The 24,540-nt window shown below is 36.0% G+C and overlaps 1 protein-coding gene across 1 annotated transcript in view; it reads right to left on the reverse strand.

The window, feature by feature from the left end:
- TTC27 (tetratricopeptide repeat domain 27) overlaps positions 1 to 24,540 on the reverse strand; it is a 98,571-nt gene that overhangs the window by 30,797 nt on the left and 43,234 nt on the right. The window contains exon 10 of the mRNA XM_065729131.1: positions 19,616 to 19,729. Coding sequence (XP_065585203.1) covers positions 19,616 to 19,729 — 114 coding nt within the window. The remainder of the gene's footprint in view (positions 1 to 19,615; positions 19,730 to 24,540) is intronic.

A 24,540-nucleotide genomic window follows, 5' to 3' on the forward strand; every position in this document is an offset into this window, starting at 1 on the left:
AAAAGAATGCAGAGATTGTGAAACAAAAGGGAAAATGGGATTGGATAACTCTTCCTAAAACAAATCTCTCCCTGAATTCAACCTATATGAGAAACACAAATAATAGTTGTGTAAAATTAAAATAATCAGTTATCAGACTTAAAACACTAAGCATTTTGTAACTGCCACTGATAGCAACATGATTTATTAGGTGGTTTTATCCTTTTAGTAAGAAAATTCACAACAGACAACAGTAATCTCAGCTTTTAAATCCATGTACAATCTTCTGGTTTTACGCAGGATTATTATGAAATATCTACCTTATTCACAATGTCTCTCAAAGTTATCTCCAGAGACCTACCTGTTCCTAGAGATTACACAGAAACCTACCCCAAGAAAATTACTGAAATGTATTTGTCTCTTGAATTGAAATGTATCTCTCCAATGAGATGGATTAATAAAAAGCACAGTTCTGATCAAAAGGGAATCAGATTCAAATAAAGCCTTTAAAATAACTATTCAATTTCAAAGTTTACTTGACTCTGAACTATATAAAATACATTTCAGAGTTTTGAACAAACATTCTCTTATGCACTGCCGCAACAAAAATTAAACTGAAAAAGTTCTCAGCTAGCTATTTTATCAGACAAAACAGTAAATTACAGCATAAAATTTTTTTAATCAACAATCGTCCCAATTCCGAACAAAGCAAGAAAGTGTGACCTGTAAAAGAACTTCTTTGAAGAGATCAGAAGATGGGAAGGCTGAAAACGTTATAACTTGATCAAAATATTTTGTTATTGTTTGAGCTTCTCCTCCTCCCCCAGTTCCATTGTTCCAGAGAAAATTCAAAGAAAAACTGTGTTTCAAAAACAATCAATCTGGAAAATGTTAACTGTATCTCCTTTTCAGACATTCTAAATAAGTAAATATCTAAATTAAGTAGAAACACCCAACATAAATTTGCCCAGAGCACCAAGAAGGCCAATGGCATCCTGGGGTGCATTAAAATAAGAGTGCCCAGCAGGTCAACGGAGGTGATCCTCCCCCTTTACTCTGCCCTGGTGAGGCCTCACCTGGAGTATTGTATCCAGTTCTAGGCTCCCCTGTACAGAAAAGGCAGGGATCTCCTTGAAAGAATCCAGTGGAGGTATACGAAGATGATAAAGGGCATGGACTACTTCCCTTATGAGGAAATGCTGGGAGACCTGGGTCTGTTCAGCCTTGAAAAAAGAAGACTCAGAGGGAATTTGATCCATGCCTATAAATATCTAAGGAGTGGGAGGCAAAGGGATGAGGCTGGACTCTTCTCAGCAGTGTGTGGTGATAGGACGAGGGGAGATGGCCACAAACTGAAGCATAGGAAGTTCTGCACAAATGTGTGTGGGAACTTCTTCCCAGTGCAGTGACGGAGCAGTGGCACAGCTGCACAGAGAGGTGGTGGAGTCTCCTTCTCTGGAGACATTCAAGACCCGCCTGGACGCCTACCTGTGCAACCTGGGCTAGGGAGCTGCTTGGGCAGGGGGTTGGACTCGATCTCCAGAGGTCCCTTCCAACCCCTGAAATTCTGTGATTACCTAAGAATATAGACAGAACTTAGGAATACTATATCTTCCTTAAAAATTAATTAACGCAAACTTAAAAAATTAAAAATCCATGTTTCATGCACTCTGTCATATGCTAAAAAAATAAGCTTTGCAAGTTCTGTATCTCAATGAATCACAGAAAATCAGTTATTCAAAAATAATTGAATTTTATGCTTCTGAAATATGCTTGAATAAAAAAAATATATTTTATAACGGCAAGAAAATAAGAAACCTAACTTTACTGAGCAGTTGATGTTTCATCACAGAACTAAATATTAAAAAAAATTAACAAGACAACACTGTCAGGTGAGCATTCTTTCTCATCAATTTTCCGTGTAAATATAGAATCTTTGCAACAAATTAAAAAAGATAAAACTTGGTGTCTTACTTTGATGAAAGCATCAAATTCCTGCCCTAAACATTTCTAAATAGAACTAAAGCAGAAACCACCTAAAATTCATAACTCTAAATGATAGATGAAGTTTTCTTTAAGCAGCATCTAAGAGCTCTAAACAATAGATCAATCCCTGTACCACGTAACATACATTTTAGCAGCCACAGATAAGTCAAAAAACAGTACAGAAAGATGCATTAATCCAGCCAGGAGACAACAAAAGCATAAATGCTTTTGATGGGATTTTATGTCACAAGAAAAGAGCACACCACAGCCACATGAAAGCAGGACTAGACAGCCCTAGTCATCTAGTGCATGCTATTTCATATTTTTGGTAAGAGATAAAGAAAGAAGCATAACGGATAGCCCGTGTCAGATGTGACCACGTGACTTCAAAATGATCAAGACTGTTTTTAATCTCTTTAGTAAACAATCTCAGCCTAATCACTTGAAAGATCTTGACAAATTAGAGGACTAAGCAATCATCAACCAAATTAAATTTAATGAGATCAAGTGCTGGATTCTGCATCTGGGACACGGAAAGCTGAGACATATGTACAACTGGGAGACAAGAGGCTGAAGAGTAGCAATATGGAAAGGGATCTGGGGTTTCTGGTTGACAACAAGTGGTATCTGAGTCAGCAGCGTGCCCTGAGGAAATTGCACACTGGCTTGCAGCAGGCCCAGCATTGCCCCCAGGCTGTGGAAGGCTGCTGGTGTGGCCTTACCTCAAGCACTGTATATGCAGATTTGGGCACCACAATGTAAGAGGGACATTAAACTATTAAGAGAGCATCCAGAGGAGAGCTACAAATATGATGAAGTGTTTAAAGGGCAAGTGTTTAAAGAGGAGTGGCTGAGGCCATTAAAAAAAAATCTCCTTTGGTTCATTACCATATTACTCTGTCACACAGAAAAATAGTTTCTACTGCTTAGTATGTAATAGGAGAAAAGTGGGCATTTTTTGAAGCTTATTTAACAAGCCCTAATACAACCTGTAATATTCACAAAGACTTCCACAAAACTTTCGAAGATTCATCAATAAATTAATTCAAATCTTAATGCAACTTAATACCTAATTTTAAATGCATCCATATTTTTGGAGAGAGTGATACTGAAATACTACTCCAACATAAAACTTAAACAATTTTTGAAGCTTCAAAATTGTAAGCATCTTTACTGTTTCTAAAAGTGTTCTCTGCCATATTACATTTTCTAACAACAAAATGTGAAAAGTGCTGCACAGAAAAGAACTAAACTCTAGCTTACTTCTGGGATTCATTATGACAGCAACAGTCATAACTTCATTCCACATCAGAGTACTCAGTAATACAGAACTACTAGTGAAAGCTGTACTCTCTCCTCAAGAAAATATTTCAAGTAATCTAAAATTCAGTAAACCTACACACATAAGAAAGCAGGTGACCAGTGCAAAGAAGTATACAGAATAATTAGTGTTTTTCATATTTTCTGTCCTGTGAATTAAATTAGATAACATATTATGAAAACTTGGAATAAGTATTTCAGTAGCTTATGGATATGTAATTTCATTTAGTTGGATTCTTTTGTTAAACTTTACTAAAGCAACAAATCATGTTTACAGTCCAGACAGCAAACTTGGTTCAACAGCTCTATGCCAAGCTCTTGAAACCAAGACCATCGGGACAAACTGAGACATAACCAGACTTCTGAAATCCAATGGTCAAAATAACTTGCTAATTTAGTGAAGTAATACCAGAAACTATGAAGCAATAAAAACAGATTTCATATAACAATGCAATGCAGTTTTGTTTAATGGAAGAGTAATTTCTTGTTGATAAATACGAATATAATGTGGAAAACAATTGAAATAGTTGAGATTGGACTAAACCTTAAGAAGGAAAAGATGACCAAGTAATTATTACATAATTGATTGCTAATTTTATCGCCAGACAAAAAGTCATAAAAGCAGTATATTTTTACTTACTATTGCACACAACCATTATTCAGAACAGCACTTCAACATTTAAGACAAGATTTTTTTGCTCACAAGCTAAAATGAAGCAAATAATTAGCAATTCTTTCAAAAAGTTCATTTTTTTGAATGGTATATTTCTGTTAATGGTGAAAATCACTGAACAGTCAAGAACTAAAACAACCAAACCCAAAGAGAAAGCTATTAAACAAGGATTTATTTCAACATTCGGAAAAAACTCCTCCCCCTTTATTTACTTTTTTAATTTATCTGATTTTCTCAAAGGAATTACGACATTACAAACTTGAAGCAAATGTATCACAATGAACACTGTTATAAATCGAGTTATGATTCATGGAAACTCGAAAGAAATTCTTACATTGTGTAGAGACAACAAGATCTTCGAACAGCACTACTTACCAGAGCTTTTATATTATTCAAAGTTTGCAGAAAAATGAGAACATTTCTGTAAGAACTCTGCAGAAGATAAATTCTTAAAAAGGGACAATCTTAGCCTACTTTTTTCCTCCTTCAAATATCTTAGAATCATTAAAATATGGTAGTTGTAATGACTTTGCAATATCATCCTTTCAGCCATTCTTCCAGTGAAACAATTGGAAGACAGGACTGATCTCATAAACCTCAAATGGCATGTGAATTCAAACTGACTGGAGGACTGTCCACCATGCTACTCTGTAAGAATGATACTGCCTGACAGCTGCTTTCAAATTTATTAAAGCTAACTTTAAAATGCCTGAAGTTAACCCGAGAATAATGCAGTCCTCTCTCTGAAACAGACTACGCTTAGTTTTTTTATCCTAAAATGTTTTTCATTTGATGCATTTGATACTTCTGCTGTTACGCCTTTTTAAAGCATAAATAAATAAATACAAGATTTATTTGCTTATTTTTAAGCAAGGCTTGTGTCCAGTTTTCAGAAAAGAACTTACTTGCTACAGGCAAGCTTTAAGCATCTGACTGACCTGAAGCCACATACCATTTATTGTTGTACTATGATTCTTTTCCTGACTGTGTCAGGCATTAAAATAAATTGCTACACAAAATAAATTAAGCCAAATGTTCATGATTTATAATGCATAATAGGTACATTCTTCAACAGATGTAGTTCGTCCATAGGAAAGCCAAAAACATACGATAGCCAAGCTGAACCCTTCAGCTTAAAAATGTTTATATGCAGTATTTCATTGTTTATGTATGGTACTCAAAAAACATACATGCCTCTTTATAAGCCATTTAAACCTACTCTGTCTTCCAACTGGAACACCCTGTTCAAGAAGAATAATCTACTGGAAACACCCTGTACTTTTTCTCTTGCTGGAAGACTTGAGTTTACCTAGCATACACCACACATCTGCGCTTCACTTACCATAAGTTGCACAGTATATGCACAAGTAATACAAAAAAAAAGTTATTTGAAAGTAGCAGAAACCTTATTCAATCTTAATCATAAAATAAATTACAATGCTTCTAAATAAACATTTATGTATGGCACAGAAGTTCTCGTTAGTACTTAATAATTAGATTATAATTTCTGGAGAATGTAAATAAATACTTCAAATAAAGCAAATTTCATACGACAAAGTTATCAATTCCAAGCATGAAAACATTTTCAGCTCCCTTCTATCTACGGTACAGACTGTATTCTGTTTTGCAAGTAGAAATCTTGAGGAAAAACCACACAATACAATAAAAAAGTACCACTGTCTATGGATAATTCAATACAGTTATTTATTTATTTTTTTTACACTTAAAGAGGCATCATTCTTTCATATTGCTTAGATGTCCTGATTAGACTGTACCAATGAAAAAATAGTATTGATGTCTGTAACCGTTTTTATTAAAAACAAAACAAAAAAAACCTTAAGTGCTCTCTTGCTGAAGCGTTTTTCAACTGTTCCTATTCTGTTGCAAATCTCAAGAACATCTTTAGTTTAGTTGGCAAGGGAGGGACAGGAGTATGAAAAGAAATTAAAGATATGCTCTGTCTCTTCTGTCACAAATTTTATAGTACATTTCACATAGCACCTCAGAAAACTCACTGTTTTCCCTTCTTGCAAATAAATAAATAAATAATAAAATATATATATATTCCTTCTCAGAATAGTTGCCCTATACAATGAAACCGGGACTGATACTCAGTAGTTTTGCTTGAAAAATTACTTGGCAGGAGAGACACATTCTTTCAGTAGTTGAGCCTGACCCAGCAACCGTAGAGTATATGATGGTAAGTACATTAGAAATATGACACATGGACAAAGTGTTTAAACTTTAGCTATCCCAAAGAAATGCAATCACATATAAAGAAGTCTGTTTTCAATATATACATTTTCTTGAAAGACATCCAATCCAGTTCTTCACATATTCCTGGAAAGCTCACTATACATCAGGGAAAAACAAATAAAAACCCTATCATTCTGTGTTAATGATCGATCTACTCAAAGAGAAAAATAAGTGTCCTCAGCAACTACTGGCTTGAAATCAATTCCATTTCAAGCAAAAATGGAAACACTCTGAATGCATTAAATATTCCATGCCTGACTATATGATGCTTTCAAACAGAAGCACATCAAGCTCCCCCAAAAAATACAGTACTTCCCAGAATCATAAAGCAGGATTGTGTACAGTCTGCTTGGTATGTAATCAATTAAGAAACCAAACCAAAGCAAAACTTTCTTTCATTTGGACACTGTTTTTTGGTCTGTGCTGGTCACCTGCACCAAACAGGCTGAGGGACTGACTGAGATTAGACACCATCACTTTTGCTGCTGCTTCACAGAGCAGCAATAAGAACTAAACTTGGACCTGGGATATGTAAAACTTTGCCCAGTAGAAGCAAGGGCTGCAAAAACAAAATGACAATCAGCACTCTTCAGTCTGTTAGTGACCGTCAATTGTTTAATTAAGGATAATCATCTGTCAGTTCTAATAGTACCAGTCTCACATCGGAGAATTTGTGTTGATGATCTTAAGGAGGAACTTGCGTACTGCTGCCAGAAGAACTGATGCATTTTGCTTTCAGTTGCCCCTTTTTACATGAGATACTTAAGGCAGGGCCAGAGGGAGAAGACTGAAAGACAAATGGACTTCTCCAACAGGCTGCTACCGCCTATTTTTTGAGCAAGTGGTGGATGCACTGTCCCAAGGTCAGGCTGAACACTGCCCTGAGCAACCTGATCTAGCTGTAGATATCATCCAGAGGTTCTTTGCAGAGGAGCTGGACTAGACCTTTTAGGATCCTTCCAATTAAAACAACTCAATGAAAAGCCTAAGAGAAAGAAGCTGCAGAGCCCATGGCAGTTCACCTAGCCACCAGCCTGCACCTTTAGTGTGGAACCAGAGGAAGGAAGACAGGCTTCAGGCCAGAGGAATTATCCTGGCAACAAACAGGTTGAGGGCTCCTAAAATAGTTGGGCATTTTCTGACTTCTCAGTGTCTAAATTTCCAACATTAAGCACAATCTTTATTTGCACACATTTTACACAGGGAAAAATGGGATAAAGGACAGATAAAGAGCTCTGTCATAGAATCATTTACTACATGTTTCTCTTTCTGGGCAACTTCAACGTCTATACAGATCTGTATCTGGAAAAATGGGTAGGTATAGCACAGCAATGAACAAAATAGTCACAAACAATATTATTCATACCATTTAAAATCTAGTTCAGGCATTGTAGGTCATATCTCATCCAAAAACAGCTCCACATTTGCCAAAACATCCAAGTCTTATCACAAAAACACAGTGCTACAATTCAGAACGATCAGATAGTTACAAAGCAATACCATGAAGAAACTGGGAAACTGCAAAAGAGAATGGAAATGAGGAAAAGAGCCAATCATATCATCATAGAAATCTCCATAAACCAATCCAAATAATTACTTGAATCAATGGGACCTGAATCGGTTTGGAAAATTCAAAAGCCAAATAAATCCCTCTATTCACAACTATAACTGGGACAGAACATGTACTAAGTGAGTTGAGCAAAGAGTTCTTCAGAAAGAAACTACATTCAGCCCACACTATTGCAGAAGTTATCTCCAATACAAATGTTTCAATTCAGCCAATCCTTTACAACCACAACCCCAAATTTCCCACCTAGAAATATTTAAAAATCACATACAATGACCCTATATTATCATTATTTTTTTTATAACCGACCTTCCCTGTAACATACTGGACAGCAAAAACCTTGACATGCCAGAAATTAGTTTTTTTTGTAGAAATAGCTACCTGAAAAAGCACTTATCTCTCTCCACTAGAGCAACACAGCTATAAAATAATTCAAAAGAATGATTATTTTCATTTTTTAAATTCTCATTTTTGTAAATAATGATCATCTAAGGTAAAAAAAAAGTTATTTTACCTCATTAACTTCACTGTAGCCAATTCTTTTTCTGTTTTCTTTTTTTATAGATCCCTCAAAGTGTTATATTTCTTCATTATCTCTGAATATATCTCTCAAAGATTTGTCACCAGTTCAATTACCTTTCTTACAAATCTGTTCCCACCACTTATTGTCAATCAGTACTCTGGGTCAGCGATCACCAATCTGTGGTTTACACTGCAATTTTGCTGCAGAAACTTATCTGCTAAAATTTTACTCTTCACGGGTGGTTAAGAGCCAAACTGCCTAGAGCATTCTGTGCTATTATCTGCGGTGTTGACCTATGTAATAAAGACAAAATGCTTCCAATATAATATTCTAAGATCCTACTCCATCTTGGCCATACAACTACTTTCTGTCCTCTGCTTTAAGATTTGAGAGTAATTATTTTCAGCTTTTCTCAGATTTCCTACAGAAAATCACCATCAACAATAAATGCACTGGTTTCTACTGAAATCACAGCTTGCATGCTGTGATGAACCAAAAAAGTAAAACATTCTTTTTTTGTGGCAGGAGAAGAAAACCTTACTAATAGACTGTTTGTCTTTTTTATTGTTGTAAGAGAGAACAAAACCACCAATTATTCCCATTCACAAAGTTGGCTTTGACTTATTACCTAATTCCATTTTTTGAAGCACCACCATTTCCATATTTTTTTCCCACCTTAAATCCTCCCCAAAATAAAAACAGACTTTTGTCTCTCATTTCCTGAAACAGTTAACACTGCAGTAAAATACCTTCTAATGGAAGAAATTTTCAGAACAATGTTGGATTGGTTTCAAAAAGCACACAAACATTTGTCTCATTCATGTTGTTCTTATTCCCCAGCAACTTTTTTTGCAGGTTTCAGCTTCATTTCAGTAAATAAGAAGGTCTTATCAAATACACCTATGACTAATTTTTAAGACTGAATTAGTATATATCATTTTGAAGAACTAAGTTCTCATACATTAGTCTATGCTCTTAGAAACTTCTAATGAGAGCGAAAAACTCTATCACCAGGCAAGCTTAGCAGGGAAAGACTGAAGGCATATTCCTCAGGGAAAGTTCTAACAGGGCAAAGAGAAATGCCTTATATACATCACCCCAAGAGTAATGCCTCCTATTTCATTTCATGGAAACTACAACAGACACAAAGAACACAATAACATTATTAGATAAAGCAAGATCTCAGCTATATAAGACTACTTTTCAACACAGTCACAACCATTAGCCCTGTATCTTCACCAGCAATGAACAAGAGCCTGCACGCCACACTTGTAAACATCTGCATCGCAGTCAAGAACATCACTTGTCTTTCTTGTCACTGTCCCACTGTTGAAACAAACCCCCAAGTACCTCACTGTGCTCACATCCAAACATTCAGCAAGCACTGATGAATGTCAGTGGGTGCTACTGTATCCAGTTCCACCCCTTTGCTTCATATGCGCTTCCATGTCAGATGCCATTGTGTCAAGACTGCCCTTTCCACTGCCATTTGTCACACAGCAACATAACATAAAATATTGTTGGGAAGGTGTAGCCTCCGCCATACCACCAACATCTGCCTCTGATATCACGGGCCAACATAATAGCCTACATTAACTTTCGGAGCAGCCCACATATTTAACTGATTTAATCCTATCTGTAAACAATTTATGACCACTACTGAATTAGAGATGCAAATCTATCATCATCAATGCATTTCCTATTTGGTCTGTGTAAACTTTTATTATTGTTGGAAACTATTACAATTTGAGAAGAATGTTTTTAAATGACAATTTAACAAGCATCTCCCCTTGAAGATTTAGCATATTGAAGTCAGAAAGAAGTGACAAAAATCGATGCACTTTAAATAATTGCAGCTCAGTATTATTTCATTCAGCCAAACAATTTCAATTCAAATCACTCTTTTTTTTTCTCCTTCATTTGTGACTTTCCTTCTTCTTTAAAAGATGAATTTTCACCAACAGTGAGAAGCAGCATGCCTTTGGATTATGTAATGACTTTTTTCTTTTTTTTCTTTCTTTTTTTTTAAAAATGGAGGATTAATTATAGGTATGTTTAAAGCATCATTTAGCATAATATTTCTACTGTTTAAAAATTTACAGAATGATGAATGGCATTTTTCACATTCTAAATAAAAAGTAAACATTTTTAGAGTCTTATAGACTGCAATGGAAGTAGAATTGGCAGACACAACAGATGTATATTATTTTATCAATCACACAACATCATATGACCTGTAACTAGAAAGATGATCAACTTGCATTTTCAACTTGCTCCTTTCTTAACCTGGTATTATAGGCCAAACAAGAAAAACACTTATTATCAGCTCCCATGGGTTTTTTCTAACTGAAAGAATTACGTGTTGAGCTATGAAAGAAAACAGACTTTTATACCTGCATAAGTATACAGATGTTGAAGCCTGTTCTACCACTTCAGTGTACTCTCACTGCAGATACTTTGCCAATGAATTTCTCCAGATTGCACATACAATTGTCTTTAAATTTCAGTATCAAACGTGCTACTGGTATAACAACTACTAATTAAAAATGCAAGATTAACATATTTTTGTAATATGTAATAAAATCTAAACAAAGGGATTTACCAATTTTCCACTATCCTACCTTATGACACAGCTATAGGAGTTTCAAATGTTTTACAGGTTTACAGGTAGTGACTGCATCATCAACAGATAATGCATGCATAAAGATTTTAACACAAAGTACTTAGCACTGAACAATTCAGCTAAACCTTCAGTAAGTAATTGCTCTACACTTCCTACTCAATAGAAGTAGATTTATCACTTCTTGTTAACTTGATTCCAGAAATAGACCAGCCATTTAGGTAAATTCTGCCACCTACCTTTAAACGGCCTAAAATCTGTCTGATTCTATGATAATTCTCTATTTCTCTGTAAGGATTCTATGCAAAAATAGTGGCTAGAACTAATGAATTACTAATAAGACTTCTTTTTCCTACATTAATTCAAATGAACTTTTAAGATATAGGAAGATGCTTATAGATGTGAGGCAAAGAAATATGCTGGGGTGGAAGTCATTGATTAGGCATGCCTACTTTTCCTAAGATGACTCATGTACTGGATACTTATTATGGATGTTTTTGTTTACCGTATCAGGACACAAATCCCTGCAAACATAGATTCCATTCTTAAAGCAGTAAAAAACACCTAAGAAACAAAACAATAACTGAAGCTGTCAGCATCAGTATACTAAAAAAAACCCCACAAAACCTTCATTTTCTTCACAATAGGGTGGGGAGGAAAAGCAGACAAGAGGAAATGAGTCCAACAATCCCAAATGTGCATTTGGTTATCAAAGTTCATACAAAAGAGGTCAAGGTTATGAGTAGAAGATAAATGGATTCACGAATGTCTGATGTAGTATTTCCTTTTCACTGAAGTAGTATACTATGCAATTTAGAGCACCCCCCATGCACTGTCATTTGGGATGTTCTGTTGTAGCCAAATAATACCACCTAAGGAAGTACAGTGAAATAAATGAGGCATTCAATATCACGACATCATCACTCACTATCAAAATACAAGCTTATTGTTCTGGATAAATATTGAGCCTAAAGTTACTGACTGCCAATGCTTAGGGACACAGACCTGTTGGAGCTCATCCAGAGGATGGCAACAAAAATGATTCACAGGATGGAATGCCCCTCCTACGAGGAGAGGCTGAGACAACTGGAACTGTTTATCCTGGAGAGGAGAAGGTTGCAAGGTGACCTGACAGCGGCCTTTCAGTATCTGAAGGGGAGCTACGGGAAAGAATGGACAGACTCTTCAGCAGGGTCTGTGGTCATAGAATAAGGGAAAATGACTTCAAGCTTAAAGAGGATAGAGATTTAGGTTAGATATAAGGAAAAAGTCTTTTACAGCAAAGGTGGTGAGGCATCGGAATAGGCTGCTCAGAGATGTGGTGGATGCCCCACCCCTGGAGACTTTCAAGGCAAGGCTGGATCAGGCCCTTAGCAACCTGATCTAGCTGCTGTGGGTTTCCCTGTTCATTGCAGGGGTGTTGGAATAAATGACCTTTAAAGGTCCCTTCCAACTCTAAAGATTCTATGATTCAATGAAAAATATCCCTTAATTTTCTGTTGCAAAACCAAGAATACTGATAGCATCCATCCATTTACCATGAGTGTGCTGCATGTGCTGCACCTAGTTCAAATATAAATATAAACTAGATTATTTGACTTCTGGGGAAAGAAAATGCTCATTTTCATATGCCCTTCTTGGCTATTTTTCATATTCCTTGCAATTTTCTTGTCTGCAGTACAGCATCACAATCTCTTTCTCACTCTGCAATCTCAAATGCCAATGCACCTGATGTTAGCTTTGGTCTATGTCCTTATGGGCTCAGGAACAAGACAAGTGGTTGTAGTTACTCTCCAAAAGAAATCTTCATTCAAGGGTCCCCTTTTCCTACCAGACAAATTGACATTTTTGCCACAGCTGTATATAGTCCTAAAATCTTGCACAGTAGACACACTTTGTGAAACCATGTATATGGAGACTCATCCATGATAGACAAAATTCTGAACTGCATCTCATAGATGCAAGTCTCATAATTGCAGATAGTTAGCTAGTTGTGATACTGCCGTTGTTGAAACAGCAGTTAGATAAAACACAGCACAAGGTGCAAGACCTGCAGAGGAACTGCATACACTTCAAAACAGAAAGCCTGCATGAAGTTCCAAGCTGTTACATTACATTTAGTTACCAAATGAGCTTGTTCTGAGGGAATGAACAATTGCTGATAAACTGACCAAAACACTTCTTCCATTAGTTTTACTTGCAATTTTCTCTAAAGAGAAAACTGAACAAAAGAATGAAGGATGTAAAAGAAAGAGGAGATGTGATCACTTCAAAGTTAAATTACAATATAGGAGGAATGGAAAATTTCCTTAGCAGAAAAGAATCTGTTTTGTAGTAAAAAATGGCATATGCATATGCACAATGTGACTCAATAAATTCTACAAGTACCGGACTATTTCAGATCATGTTTTGCTAGCTCACCTTGGGATATGTACTGCAGTTTTGCAAAGGTATTAGAGACAACAGCTCTAAATGCTCTTCTATTCAAAGTTAGCAACAGGTGGGAAGTGTATACTCCATGCCTTGGTGGCCTGACTACATGTGGAAGTTAATTATTTTAATTGCATAGTCCTGCTGAAATTCAGCTTTTTTCCTTCTTCTAGTGCAAAGTTCAGGCAGAAAAATATGAATGCTATGTTCTAGAATTTATCAATATTGGTATTTTGCTTTGCAATTTGCTGTCATCATTTGGGCATAGTTTTACTCTTCAATATAGCTCAAGGACTGTCCTATCTGACATTATTACTTCTAATGCCATCATTCCAGTCATCAGGACAATACATGAAGAGACTGTAAAGGGAAAAAGGTAAACACTTTCAGAGCTACAATTCAGTGGGAAACTTTTTAAAAAATGTGAAGCTTAAAATTTTTGGCTGCTTTTTAGAAAGTGTACAACACAGCAGTGGAACAGTTCAAAACTAAACATAATTCTTAAACCAGCAAAAAAACTTGTATTTCAAAGTAATAACTGAGAAAAATATGAAGAAACTTTAGGACAAAAAGAATGTCTACATTCTTTTCCCCACAACTAGTGAATACCACTGATCTTTGGATCAGTGGTAAATAAACTGTCAAATAAAACGGTATAGTAGAAAATTTATAGCCAGAAATCAGTACCTGGAAAATGATACTATTTAATACTCTCTTCTATGCCAGTGCTACAAAAACAAAAACTTCAGCTATTCCTGAATAACTCTTGGCAGACTGGATATGATTTCTGTTGGTGGTTATTGTTGTTTTTCCAGAAGAAACCATAATGGCATAGAGGAAGAAAAACAGAGGGTGTCAAGCATCATTACGCTAATTATTTTGAAGCGTGTTAACGTACTCAGTGTATCCCCAGAACCACTTGTGCCACATAACATCTTCAATCTGTCAAATCTGTCATCTGCTTAAGCAAAATAAAATATATTTTGAAAGTGCATGCTTTGAAATTGAAATTGTAACTATCACCACGAGGTCAGTCTCCCTCACAGTCATTTTCTGAAGAAATACATTTCTAGGGTTAGTGAGACTTTCCGATCTTGTCTGGAGCTCATTAAGGAAAGGTTTTACATGGCACCTAGCTTTTCTCCTCTTCCTAAAAACTTTCTGAAATCTGTTCTGTTAATAAATACAATTCAAAAGAGCAGAGAACTATTGGGATATCCGTGTGGGATCTCTACAGGAAAGAAGAGAAGGTGTCTCTTCCACATATTACACTCCTATAGAGTGAGCTAAATCTCTCACAGTTCACCAGTGTATTTCTCAAATTCCATGAACTTCTGTATAAATTTCAACTTCCCATAAAACAAATTTGCTGTCTAAATTTATCATTAATTTTCCACCTTTTTCCTCCCTTCTCCCATTCAAGAGAAAACCAAAAGCAATCATTAAAATCTTATGTAATAGAGTACAAGACAGAGGTTGAAGAAGAGGAACTCCCTACTATAGTGGGAGTAGTTAAACTGACCAGACAAGTGTTGGCTTTCCCTCAGTCATACTTAAAAGTCTCTCTATACTGCTCCAACTTCGGTTTTAAGATGTCTGAACAGAAAGATACAGAGGCAGGAAAAATCTGAGCCTCAAGTCTCTCTAGATTAGATACCTAGTGGGAGGAAGACTACCCCCCTCTTTTTTTTCCCAAACTTTTCCCTTAAAATGCTGAATTGATTCAATGTCAGACAACACCCAAATAAAGCAGAGCACAGGGAGCAAGTTGGAAAGGAAGGCACAGTTTTGTTTTGAAAGAGAATATATTTCTATGATAAACCACACAGCTTTTCTTGCATAAGTATTTTAAGTCCATCAGTGTGAAAGTAATGAAACAGCAAAGTTCCTCCATTTAGGCAGCTTACACCTCACAGAGCACAAAATGTCAGTACTAGATCCAGTACTGGCCTTCCTTTATATAGAGGCACACTAAACTCTTTTCAGATTTGAATGAACACCAACTACAACACTTTTCTGGTAAGGACAATTTAAACCAAAAATGTCATGATTTTCCCTTTTGGTACATACAGAAAAACAGTTGTTGGAGAAAATGACACTCTAAAGTATTATTTAAGTGAAAACTACAGGGCAGTTGACACAGAATTCCCAACCACATACATCTGCGTATGACTAAGGATATAAAACAAGCTCTCATGTGACCTTTCAATCTTAGACAAAATGATTGGCCTATAATATTGCTAGTCTGCTCTCTGCTCTCCTGAAGTCTTATTAAAAACACCATTTTCAGGACACATTTTTTCTCCCACTAACAGGCAAAGTCCTTTGCTGCCAAGAAAAGCAAGAGAACCAGATGAAATATCACCGACATCATAATGCACATTGGGAAAACCAAGCCATTGGCTTGCGGGCATGTTATCACCAGGTGCAGCCAGCAGTAGAAAATACAATCAGTGAAGGGGCATGTAACAAGCTGACAAAAGCTCCAGGCATCTAGGTAGCCTGTGTAACCACACAGATTAAGCTGCAGGAAGCAGCTGTAACAAGTCACTGAGGGATAGGCTTTAGTAGGCTACTGCTTTACCAGGCACATGGCAGTTTAACCTCTACTACTGCATGAGTAACAGGGCTCTCACCTGCACAGCTACCACCCTCTGCATTCAGCACAGCACCTGAATTCATTTTGCTTCATTCTTAAAAATAATTTAAAATTCATTGAGATGCAACAGATCTCTTGTTTCAAATATCAAGACACTAGAGTGGGATACTTTCCTTTACGTGCTCTAAGCTTCTTTATTTCTTTTAAAAATCATCCCTTCTTTTTCTCTTTTTTTTTCCATAGCTCCTAGACCACTCAAAACTCCCTTTTTCTCCCTCATTCTGTTACTTGAGCTGTGGCTGCACTTTCAGCAATAATTTGTGGTTTAGCAGATTATTCCAACCCATTTTCCATTATTAACAGTTTCTGAGTTACTTCCTTACAATAAAAGGTAGTTGAAGATCCCAATACTGATGCAGAAATGGCAGTCCTACTTACATAAAGAGCTATTTATCAAAAGTAACAGTTTTTCCTCCTGTTTTCCCTCTCTGCTCTTCTTTCCTCTCTTTTCATCTTAGTAATTTACCTTCCCCAATCTATATCCATATGGGGAAAAAAATAAATGACAAAAAAAAAACCACACCAGAAAAAACAACCATCCATGGTTCTTTAATTTTATTTTAATTTTTAATGTAAAATAAAATTAATGCTGTATCCAGACACATTTTACTTGGCAGCGCCCTTGATCCAAACTTCAATATACATTATATTGGTCACAATTAAATATTCTAGTGGAACGTAAAAGTACTCTGTTTAGCTTTTGAATACTGTTTCCTTTTCTTAGAAAAATTATTGAAAAAAGTACTGACTTCAAAAACTTTTAACCTCATTTTTGTGGGCCCAAGCCTCATTTAGGCAAAACGTTGGACAGAGATGACCAGCATTATCCAGAAAATGATAAGAAAAATCTCTTTCCTTCTCACTTTCATTTAGCTACTAGCTGACACACTTTCCAGGGTACTCTCTGTGGTGATATTATCAGATGTTCAGACTTTTAATGGAATCTGAAAGACTTTCAAAACAATCATTCCAATTCTCTTCGAAGATTTCCAGTTAGAATAGGTATTTAAAAATCATTTGATAACACCTTTTTAACAAAGTAGGGATATATATAATACTTGGAACATGAAAGCTACACTCAACCAACATACCTTCCTTTCATAAATAATTGCAATTGCTTTGAATTGATTAAAATAAGTTAGACAAACATAGACAATCTCATGAAGTTCAACACAGCTAAGTGCAAGGTCCTGCACCTGTCTCAGGGCAATTCTAAGCACAGATATGCAAAGAGTGGCTTGAGAGCAGCCCTGAGAAGAAATTGGAGTTGCTGGTTAATGAAAGACTAACCATGACCTGGCAGAGTGTGCTTGCAGCCCAGAAGGCCAACTGCATCCTCAGCTACATCAAGAGAATCATGAATAGAAGGTTGAGGGAGGCGATTCTGCCCCTCTGCTCTACACTCATGAGACCACACATGAAGTACTGCATCCAGTTCTGGAGCCCCCAATAGAAGAAGGGCATAGAGCTGTTGGAGCGGATCCAGAGGAGAGCCACAAAGACAATGAGAGGACTGAAGCACCTCCCGTGAGGACAGGTTGAGAGAGCTGGGGCTCTTCAGCCTGGAGAAAGAGAAGGCTCTAGGGTGGGGACCCATTAGCAGCCTGCCAATACCTGAAGGGGATCTACAGGAAAGTTGTGGAGAGACTTTTTATAGGCGCTTGTAGCAACAAGACAAGGGGAAGTGGTTTTAAACTGGAAGAGGGTAGATTTCGACTAGATATTAGGAAGAAATTATTTACTGTGAGGGTGGTTAGACACTGGAATGGGCTGCCCAGAAAAATTGTGGATCCACCCTCCCTGGAGATGTTCTCAAGGCCAGGCTCAATGAGACTGTATGTAATACACACGAAACTCTAAAAACGTAATGATTTGTATGAAATTCCTGTGGTTTTATAAAACATATTGCACTGACAAATAGATGCAGAACTAGCAAGCTCCTCAGGTACTACTTAGGCATATTTATGAAAATGATGTATCAAAAAAAAAAATTTCACTATGAGTGGAGAATTTATTCAAGGAAAGAATTCAATGGAAAGTTCATCAAGGATTCAGCCTATAGTTTCTGATTTCTCAAAAATTCTTTGAACTGTTAGAAACTAAGGTATTAAAAAATTCTGAATTTATGGAACTCAAGAATGAAAACCTTAAATGGAAAGTTATTCAAGTTATTTGATTAATTTGGCACAGATCAATTCTTACACAACTTTAACTATTTTTGGTTATTGAGCTAAACAGCTTGACACTGTATCAAGTAAACACAAATATGTCATTTCAAATGTCTACAAAACTCATTGAAAGAAATTGAAAACATTAAGATTAAATATGATACTTTAAATCACATATTCAGTGTTTATAGTGAGACTGCCTTCCAGAATGTCACAGGGCACGCTACACAGTTCTTCACATTATGGTGGTTACAACAACGAATATAGTTAGATGTATTTAAAATGATAAGCCCTTCATGAGATTTCCATCATGAGAATGTCAAACTGCACAGCATAACAGCTTCCAGGACTCAGGTTTATCAAGCTAGACAAAAATGTTGGAAACGCTCCAACTGCTTTATGGATTAGGGCATTGAGAATCCTGAGATCATTTCCCAAATGCCACCAGATGCTACATCTTCTCCCAGACATGTAATCCTGGCTTCCTTGACATCTCCTACTGACCCTAGGAAATTCCACTACAACAACTCTATGACCTCCCTCAGCAGAAGAAAAATGCAGCAGCACATCCAAGCTGCATTTCTTCTAATATTCATATATTAAAAACAATTTGCAACAAAACATAAGCTTTTCAGGATTTATTTGGATAGCACCATAATCATTAATTTTGTACATTCCTGGATGCTTTAGTCAGCAGGATTGTTGCCTGCCAGATGCATAGTAATGCCTGCTGTTCATGTGACAACAAGACTAAACAGGATAAAGATGAAAGATAGCTAACAAAATTCTGTCATATGGAGAAAAAAATCTTTATAAAGCCTACAGTTTTCCTTTGTTTTTATTTTTTTCATCCCACTAGATGATAAATTCCAGATCGATTTTTTTTATTGCTATTGTTCTCATTTGAAAACTGATCTTACCAGTGTTTGGAGCAAGATTATTTAATCGCAATCTTACAATGCAAATAGTAATCAGTGAGTATCACATCAACACAGTAAATATGTGCAGTTTAATTCACAAACATTTTTCTGTTCTCATCGCCAGTGACCATCTGCAAGCTTCAGTTTTTTCTACAGGTAATTTATTTCAGTAAAAAATATTTTTAATAGCAGTAGCAGCTTTGCATTTGAGTTCTCACTTGAAACAGCTCCTCAGATATCAAATGAATCAGACACTAGAGGTAAAATAAATAGCTTTCAATTTCAATCTTCCAAAACTTTAGTGCTTTGGACAGAAAATAACCATTCATTAGTTTATACATATGGGAGTTTGTCCGAGGACTGACAGAAATGCATCTAACCGACACATAATTAGAAACTTGGGCTCAGAAAGGAAGTGTAGAAGCTACTAACTCCTGCCTGACTCCTTTCTATAGATAAAAAAATACATATTCATAACTAAGATATTCAGGTCATGTCAAGGCAGAAACCTTACCTGTGTCTGTTTCATTGCTCGTTCCATTCTACGAGTGCTTCCTTTCTCAAGCTTAGTCCGAAGAAGTAAGGCTGAAGTTTGAATGGCCCAGAACTTCGGCTGAGAGAGCAAACACTGCAGAAAAAAATAGCAGTTTAAAACACTATGGTAGTTCATTTTAAAAGACACTGAAAAAAGTCAAGTTTTTAAACAGCATTCTCAAGCACGAATTGTTTCCTACTCTGAAAGTCAAATAAATGGTTGTATTATTTATTTGATAAATTCAAGGCTGTAAAGAACACATTTATGTATTGTCAATAGAAAAGAAGACCATCAAATTGATTTTCTCCTGCTGCAACAGTCAGTGCACAGGTGTCCATGTGGCACACACTTTAGAAAAGTATGGATTAAATTGCACAAATTAAAGTGTCTACTCACAGTGAAAGAAATATAAAGAACTTGATATTGAGAAGTCTGACACAGTCTTCTCCTTTGCTCTCCAAAAGCTCACTTTTGGATAGTTATAGACAGTACTGAGCCCTTTCCTTACCCTTTCCTGTCTTAAAGTTGAGCAGAAACATTCTTCTCAGCTTCTCATACTTCAGGTACTCCAAAATATGTGCATTAACAGTATCCCTATGTTCAATTAGCTGAACTTGGTAAGAATCTCAAGGTTATTAAAAAGTTCAAGTGTGCGTGAGTTGAGAATAACAGCAAGATTTGGATATGTGATAGATGTACAGGGACTAGATAAAAAGCTTTGCTAAAGACACTGGAAATTATATCTTTGAATTCCCTGCCAAATTGCTAAGAACTTGATACCAACTCCAATAACTAATTTTTAGAAAAACCCAATAAGAGTCATGTGGTCAATGTAATTTGATATTCCTTAATAACATATAAATAGCATGAATTCTTTCCAGAATGGTTTAAAACTAAAACTTCTGTTAGATATTTACTTTGAAAAGAGAGACAGCAGGGAAACATCCTTGCTAACGTTATTGACACCACACATATGATCCAGCTTCTCTGAAAAACAAAATCTGTCTATAGATATCTGTAGACTGGAGAAAGAGCCCAAGTTATTATTCCTTCTCTCCAAAGATCTCCTAAAGCATTAAAAAAAATACGCTTGTTTGCTTGAAATGCCTCACAAATTTCTGACATATTGTAATTTGTTTTCTTTTCTCACAGTATTTCCACGGGAAAGGAAGCAGAAAGAGACAAGCTAAAACAAATTCTCTCCCAAGCAAACTACGAGAAGAGGCAACAGCAAATCTGGTATAATGAAAAGAATATGAATGCATGTACCACCAGAAACTCCAACATTAACTGATCCTTCCTTTTCTGACCAACAAACCCTGAACAAATTGTTTCATGATTTCTATTTAGCATTATGGTTAAAACAAACAAACTACACCCAAAGGCTTTCACATCATTCTAACTGCACTGAGGACCTGAATGTACATGTGGAATGTAATTACAGTGTTCTATACTACACAATTTTAATTGCCCTTTTAGAAATTATGATCAATAAATCCACTGATTGCTCCTAATCCCTCCTATCTCATCCACAGAAGTCCAAACCTACATTTTGGTTGGTCTTGAGCCAAATTCTCCACTTCAGGAAGCAAGCAAGGCATTCCTAATACAGGGCCCAGGTTTCTGACCTTATTCTTCAGTGGCCCATTATGAGTGGCTGTGAAAAAAAACATACGGGGATGTTTGGCCAAACACTTAAACAATGCTTATTTTAGCTTAAAAGAAAATAAATTAAATTAAAATAAAATAAAATAAAAAGAGGCAACTTTGGTGGGAAAGCTTAACCAATCTTCCCCGCTACTAATTACTGTGTTTTTCACTTAAAGGGAAGTTTTTCCTCTGCTAAACAGTGGTCAGACCTGAAGCCAGGAGAGTGCCCTGTCAGCCTAAAGGGCCAACCAAACTCTGGGTGCACCAGCCCAGCACTGCCACTGGGTGAGGGGAGGGGTTGTCCCACTCTGCTCCGCCCTGTGCAGCCTCACAGTCATTCCTACCCCGAGTAAAGATCCTGGGCTGTAAAAGTTGATCATAAAACAAAATACAAGGTATACCTGCTGTACATTTATGAATGAACGAACAAAATTCTCTAACAAATTTATTGATATTTAAAAAAACAACACTGCAACTGGCTAGGACAATGAGAAACGGGCCTATTTTTCAGTTTAAAAAAGCTTGTAATTATCCCTGCATTGAGTTTGTTGTTACACAACAAAACTCAAATGATCACGCTCTCACTGCAGAATTATAAAGTTTTAAACAGGACAGGCACAAAAAATAAATACATGTAAAGGCTACAGAGTATTTACATTTGAGGACTTTCACAGAATAATTTCAGAACCAATATCATTAATGAGTTTTAATTTCCCATCCAAAATCTCTACATTTTCTAGACCACAAATGATTTCTTGTCAGTCCCAAAGCTTTATATTTCCACTTAAACATGAGCCTAGACTTTACTTTTTAAACATGTGGAAATAATAATCAAATCAAGATTATGCAAGTTTTGTCAACAAATCAGTTTATTGTCTTGTATGAAAGACAGATAAGCAGGTAAAAGTTGTGTCACAGAGTGAGAAAAAAGGAAATATATTTTCTGCACTGAATGGAGTGCTTTTACATGGGGAAGTTCATTATTCCAATTCTTTCCCACATTTTTTTCCTACAAAAAAAGAACACTTACTTTCCTTCCCTATCATTTCAATGTGTAGAAAGGAGATTCTACCAAAATATTATGTAAAACAGAATATTTCACTGAATATTTCACTCACGTCATTCTTACATGAAAAGTGAATGAAACAAAATGAACTTCAAAGTCTCATTAACAAAGTAGTTAGTGTATTATTGTATAATAATCTTTCTAATATCCTGATTACTGTGTAAGAACAAAACAGCAAGTGGTATCTGAACTGTGAGACGGGTGATTGTTACAAATGACACTCAGACCAAACTCAGTTACAATAGCTTTATAAAACCCGGGCTAACTCTCAGGTACAATTATTCAGCCTCATCCTTATTCAGAGTTGAATCTAGGTATGATGAACTCCCTGATAACTCCTATTGCTTTCTGTTTTAAAAAAATAAAAATAAAATAAAAGAGAGAGAGAAAGTGCAGTTTTGTGAATTGCGATACCTATACAAAAATCAGACTACATGGGCTTACTAGAAATGATAGACAAGAAGCTGGAGCAAATGAAGTCGATTACTTTGTAACTGCAGTTGTAAACCATTTGAATAAGTTCTGATTTTTTTTCCTCATTATTACAAATCTTTGCTTTAAGTAAGCCCATTCTACTACCATTTTAACTTGTTCAGTGATAAAACACTGATAAACACCGATTAAAAAAAATCAGTAGCTTAGCAAACTATTTCGGTTGCTATGACAGAGCTGTTATTTGAAAATAGGACTTTGGAACTCCAAGCACTTTTAATTGCAACAAGTTGTGCAGACTCTTGGGAATTCCACACCAGAACCAAAGGCATACTGCTTATTGGACATGTTGAAATGACTTACTTGAAGGAGTAAGCACGAGGCACCCTGCGGGCTACTCTGTTTCTTTGTCCTGTCATCCCCTCCAAAGAAATGGCCTTTAGTTTACATTCCCTCAGGTATTTGCTATGGTATTTAAAATTATACTCTAACAAAAAACACTAGGACAGGCTTAGAGGAAAAAAAAAAACCCAAACATACCTTTCTAATTTCTTCCATTGCCCATTTCAGTTAACATACTTCATGAGCTTTGCTGTTTGCCTTCCCCAGAAGCCATACACAGTTTCCAAATTAATTGTATGATTAATTAATATTTATTATTAGTCATTCATCTTGTTTCCATATACTCAAGGATATTGTTCATCAATTCTCAAGAATTCATCCAGATAATTAACTTGGCAACATTAATTCCATGTTAGTAGAACAAAAGGCAAGACAACTTCAAAACTCATTTTATGACTTCTTGAAAGAACAGAAAATATTGTGGCACAATGGAGTATTGGCAGGAAGCTTCAGTCTCTACTGCTATAGCACCAAGAACCATCTCTGATGTTGTAGGTCAACATAATAAAACAGGAGGTGTTACTTTTGGACCAGGCCCCATATGTAATACTTGAGCCTTTATGTATTAGCAAAAGATTCGTATTTTCCTCTAATAGGTATTTTATTGATTTTATTGAGTTATACCACAACAGTATATTACAGAGTCAACTGTATAATCAGTTTTGATTTTTTTTAAGATCCCTTCAAATTACCACATTTTGAATGTTATCTTCCTCTTAACATAAGTTGTGTTTGATTTCAACTAGGTAAATTACAGAAACGGGTAGAAATCCAAACGTATTAAAGTGACAGAGAAGATTTACTTTCTTGCATTGGCCAAGACATCAACATATGCCCAGAGCCAGTTTCCAGTGTTACTTTTAACATTCCATATATATTTAAGTTGGTTTAGACCACACATTCAATATGTTTTTTCCAAAGTCTAAAGTCTCATGCTCAAGTGCATGACAAGGGTTTATTTTAGTCTATAAAATTAATCCTGGGACTGCACAACTAAAATAGCTTTTCACCAAAACAGGTGTTAGCTGATCGTGAGCAGGGCTGGGCTTATAGCTCTTAGTTACAGCCATTAGAAATACCTTTCAATGTTAAAAAGTCAAGAGCAAGGCCAAAACACTATCAGTGATCCATACCAAAGGACTGGTTTAACTAGAAAGTTATTTTTAACATTAGCTTTGTCTAGTCTTGTCTGATAGCCTCCACGCTAAAATTGTAACATTCCATCACTGTAAATTCAGAGTACCTTTTGTTCAATTTGACTGACTCTGGAATTTATCATATCTAGAGCTAGAAAGAATAAATACATTGTAGGAATTACTCAGTAGCTTACATAGTCAACTCAAAAGAGTAGCAG

The sequence above is a fragment of the Cyrtonyx montezumae genome, unplaced genomic scaffold (assembly GCF_038088225.1).
Source record: "Cyrtonyx montezumae isolate F1298 unplaced genomic scaffold, pur_monq_1.0 scaffold_0, whole genome shotgun sequence".
In the NCBI taxonomy this organism is placed as follows: Eukaryota; Metazoa; Chordata; class Aves; order Galliformes; family Odontophoridae; genus Cyrtonyx; species Cyrtonyx montezumae.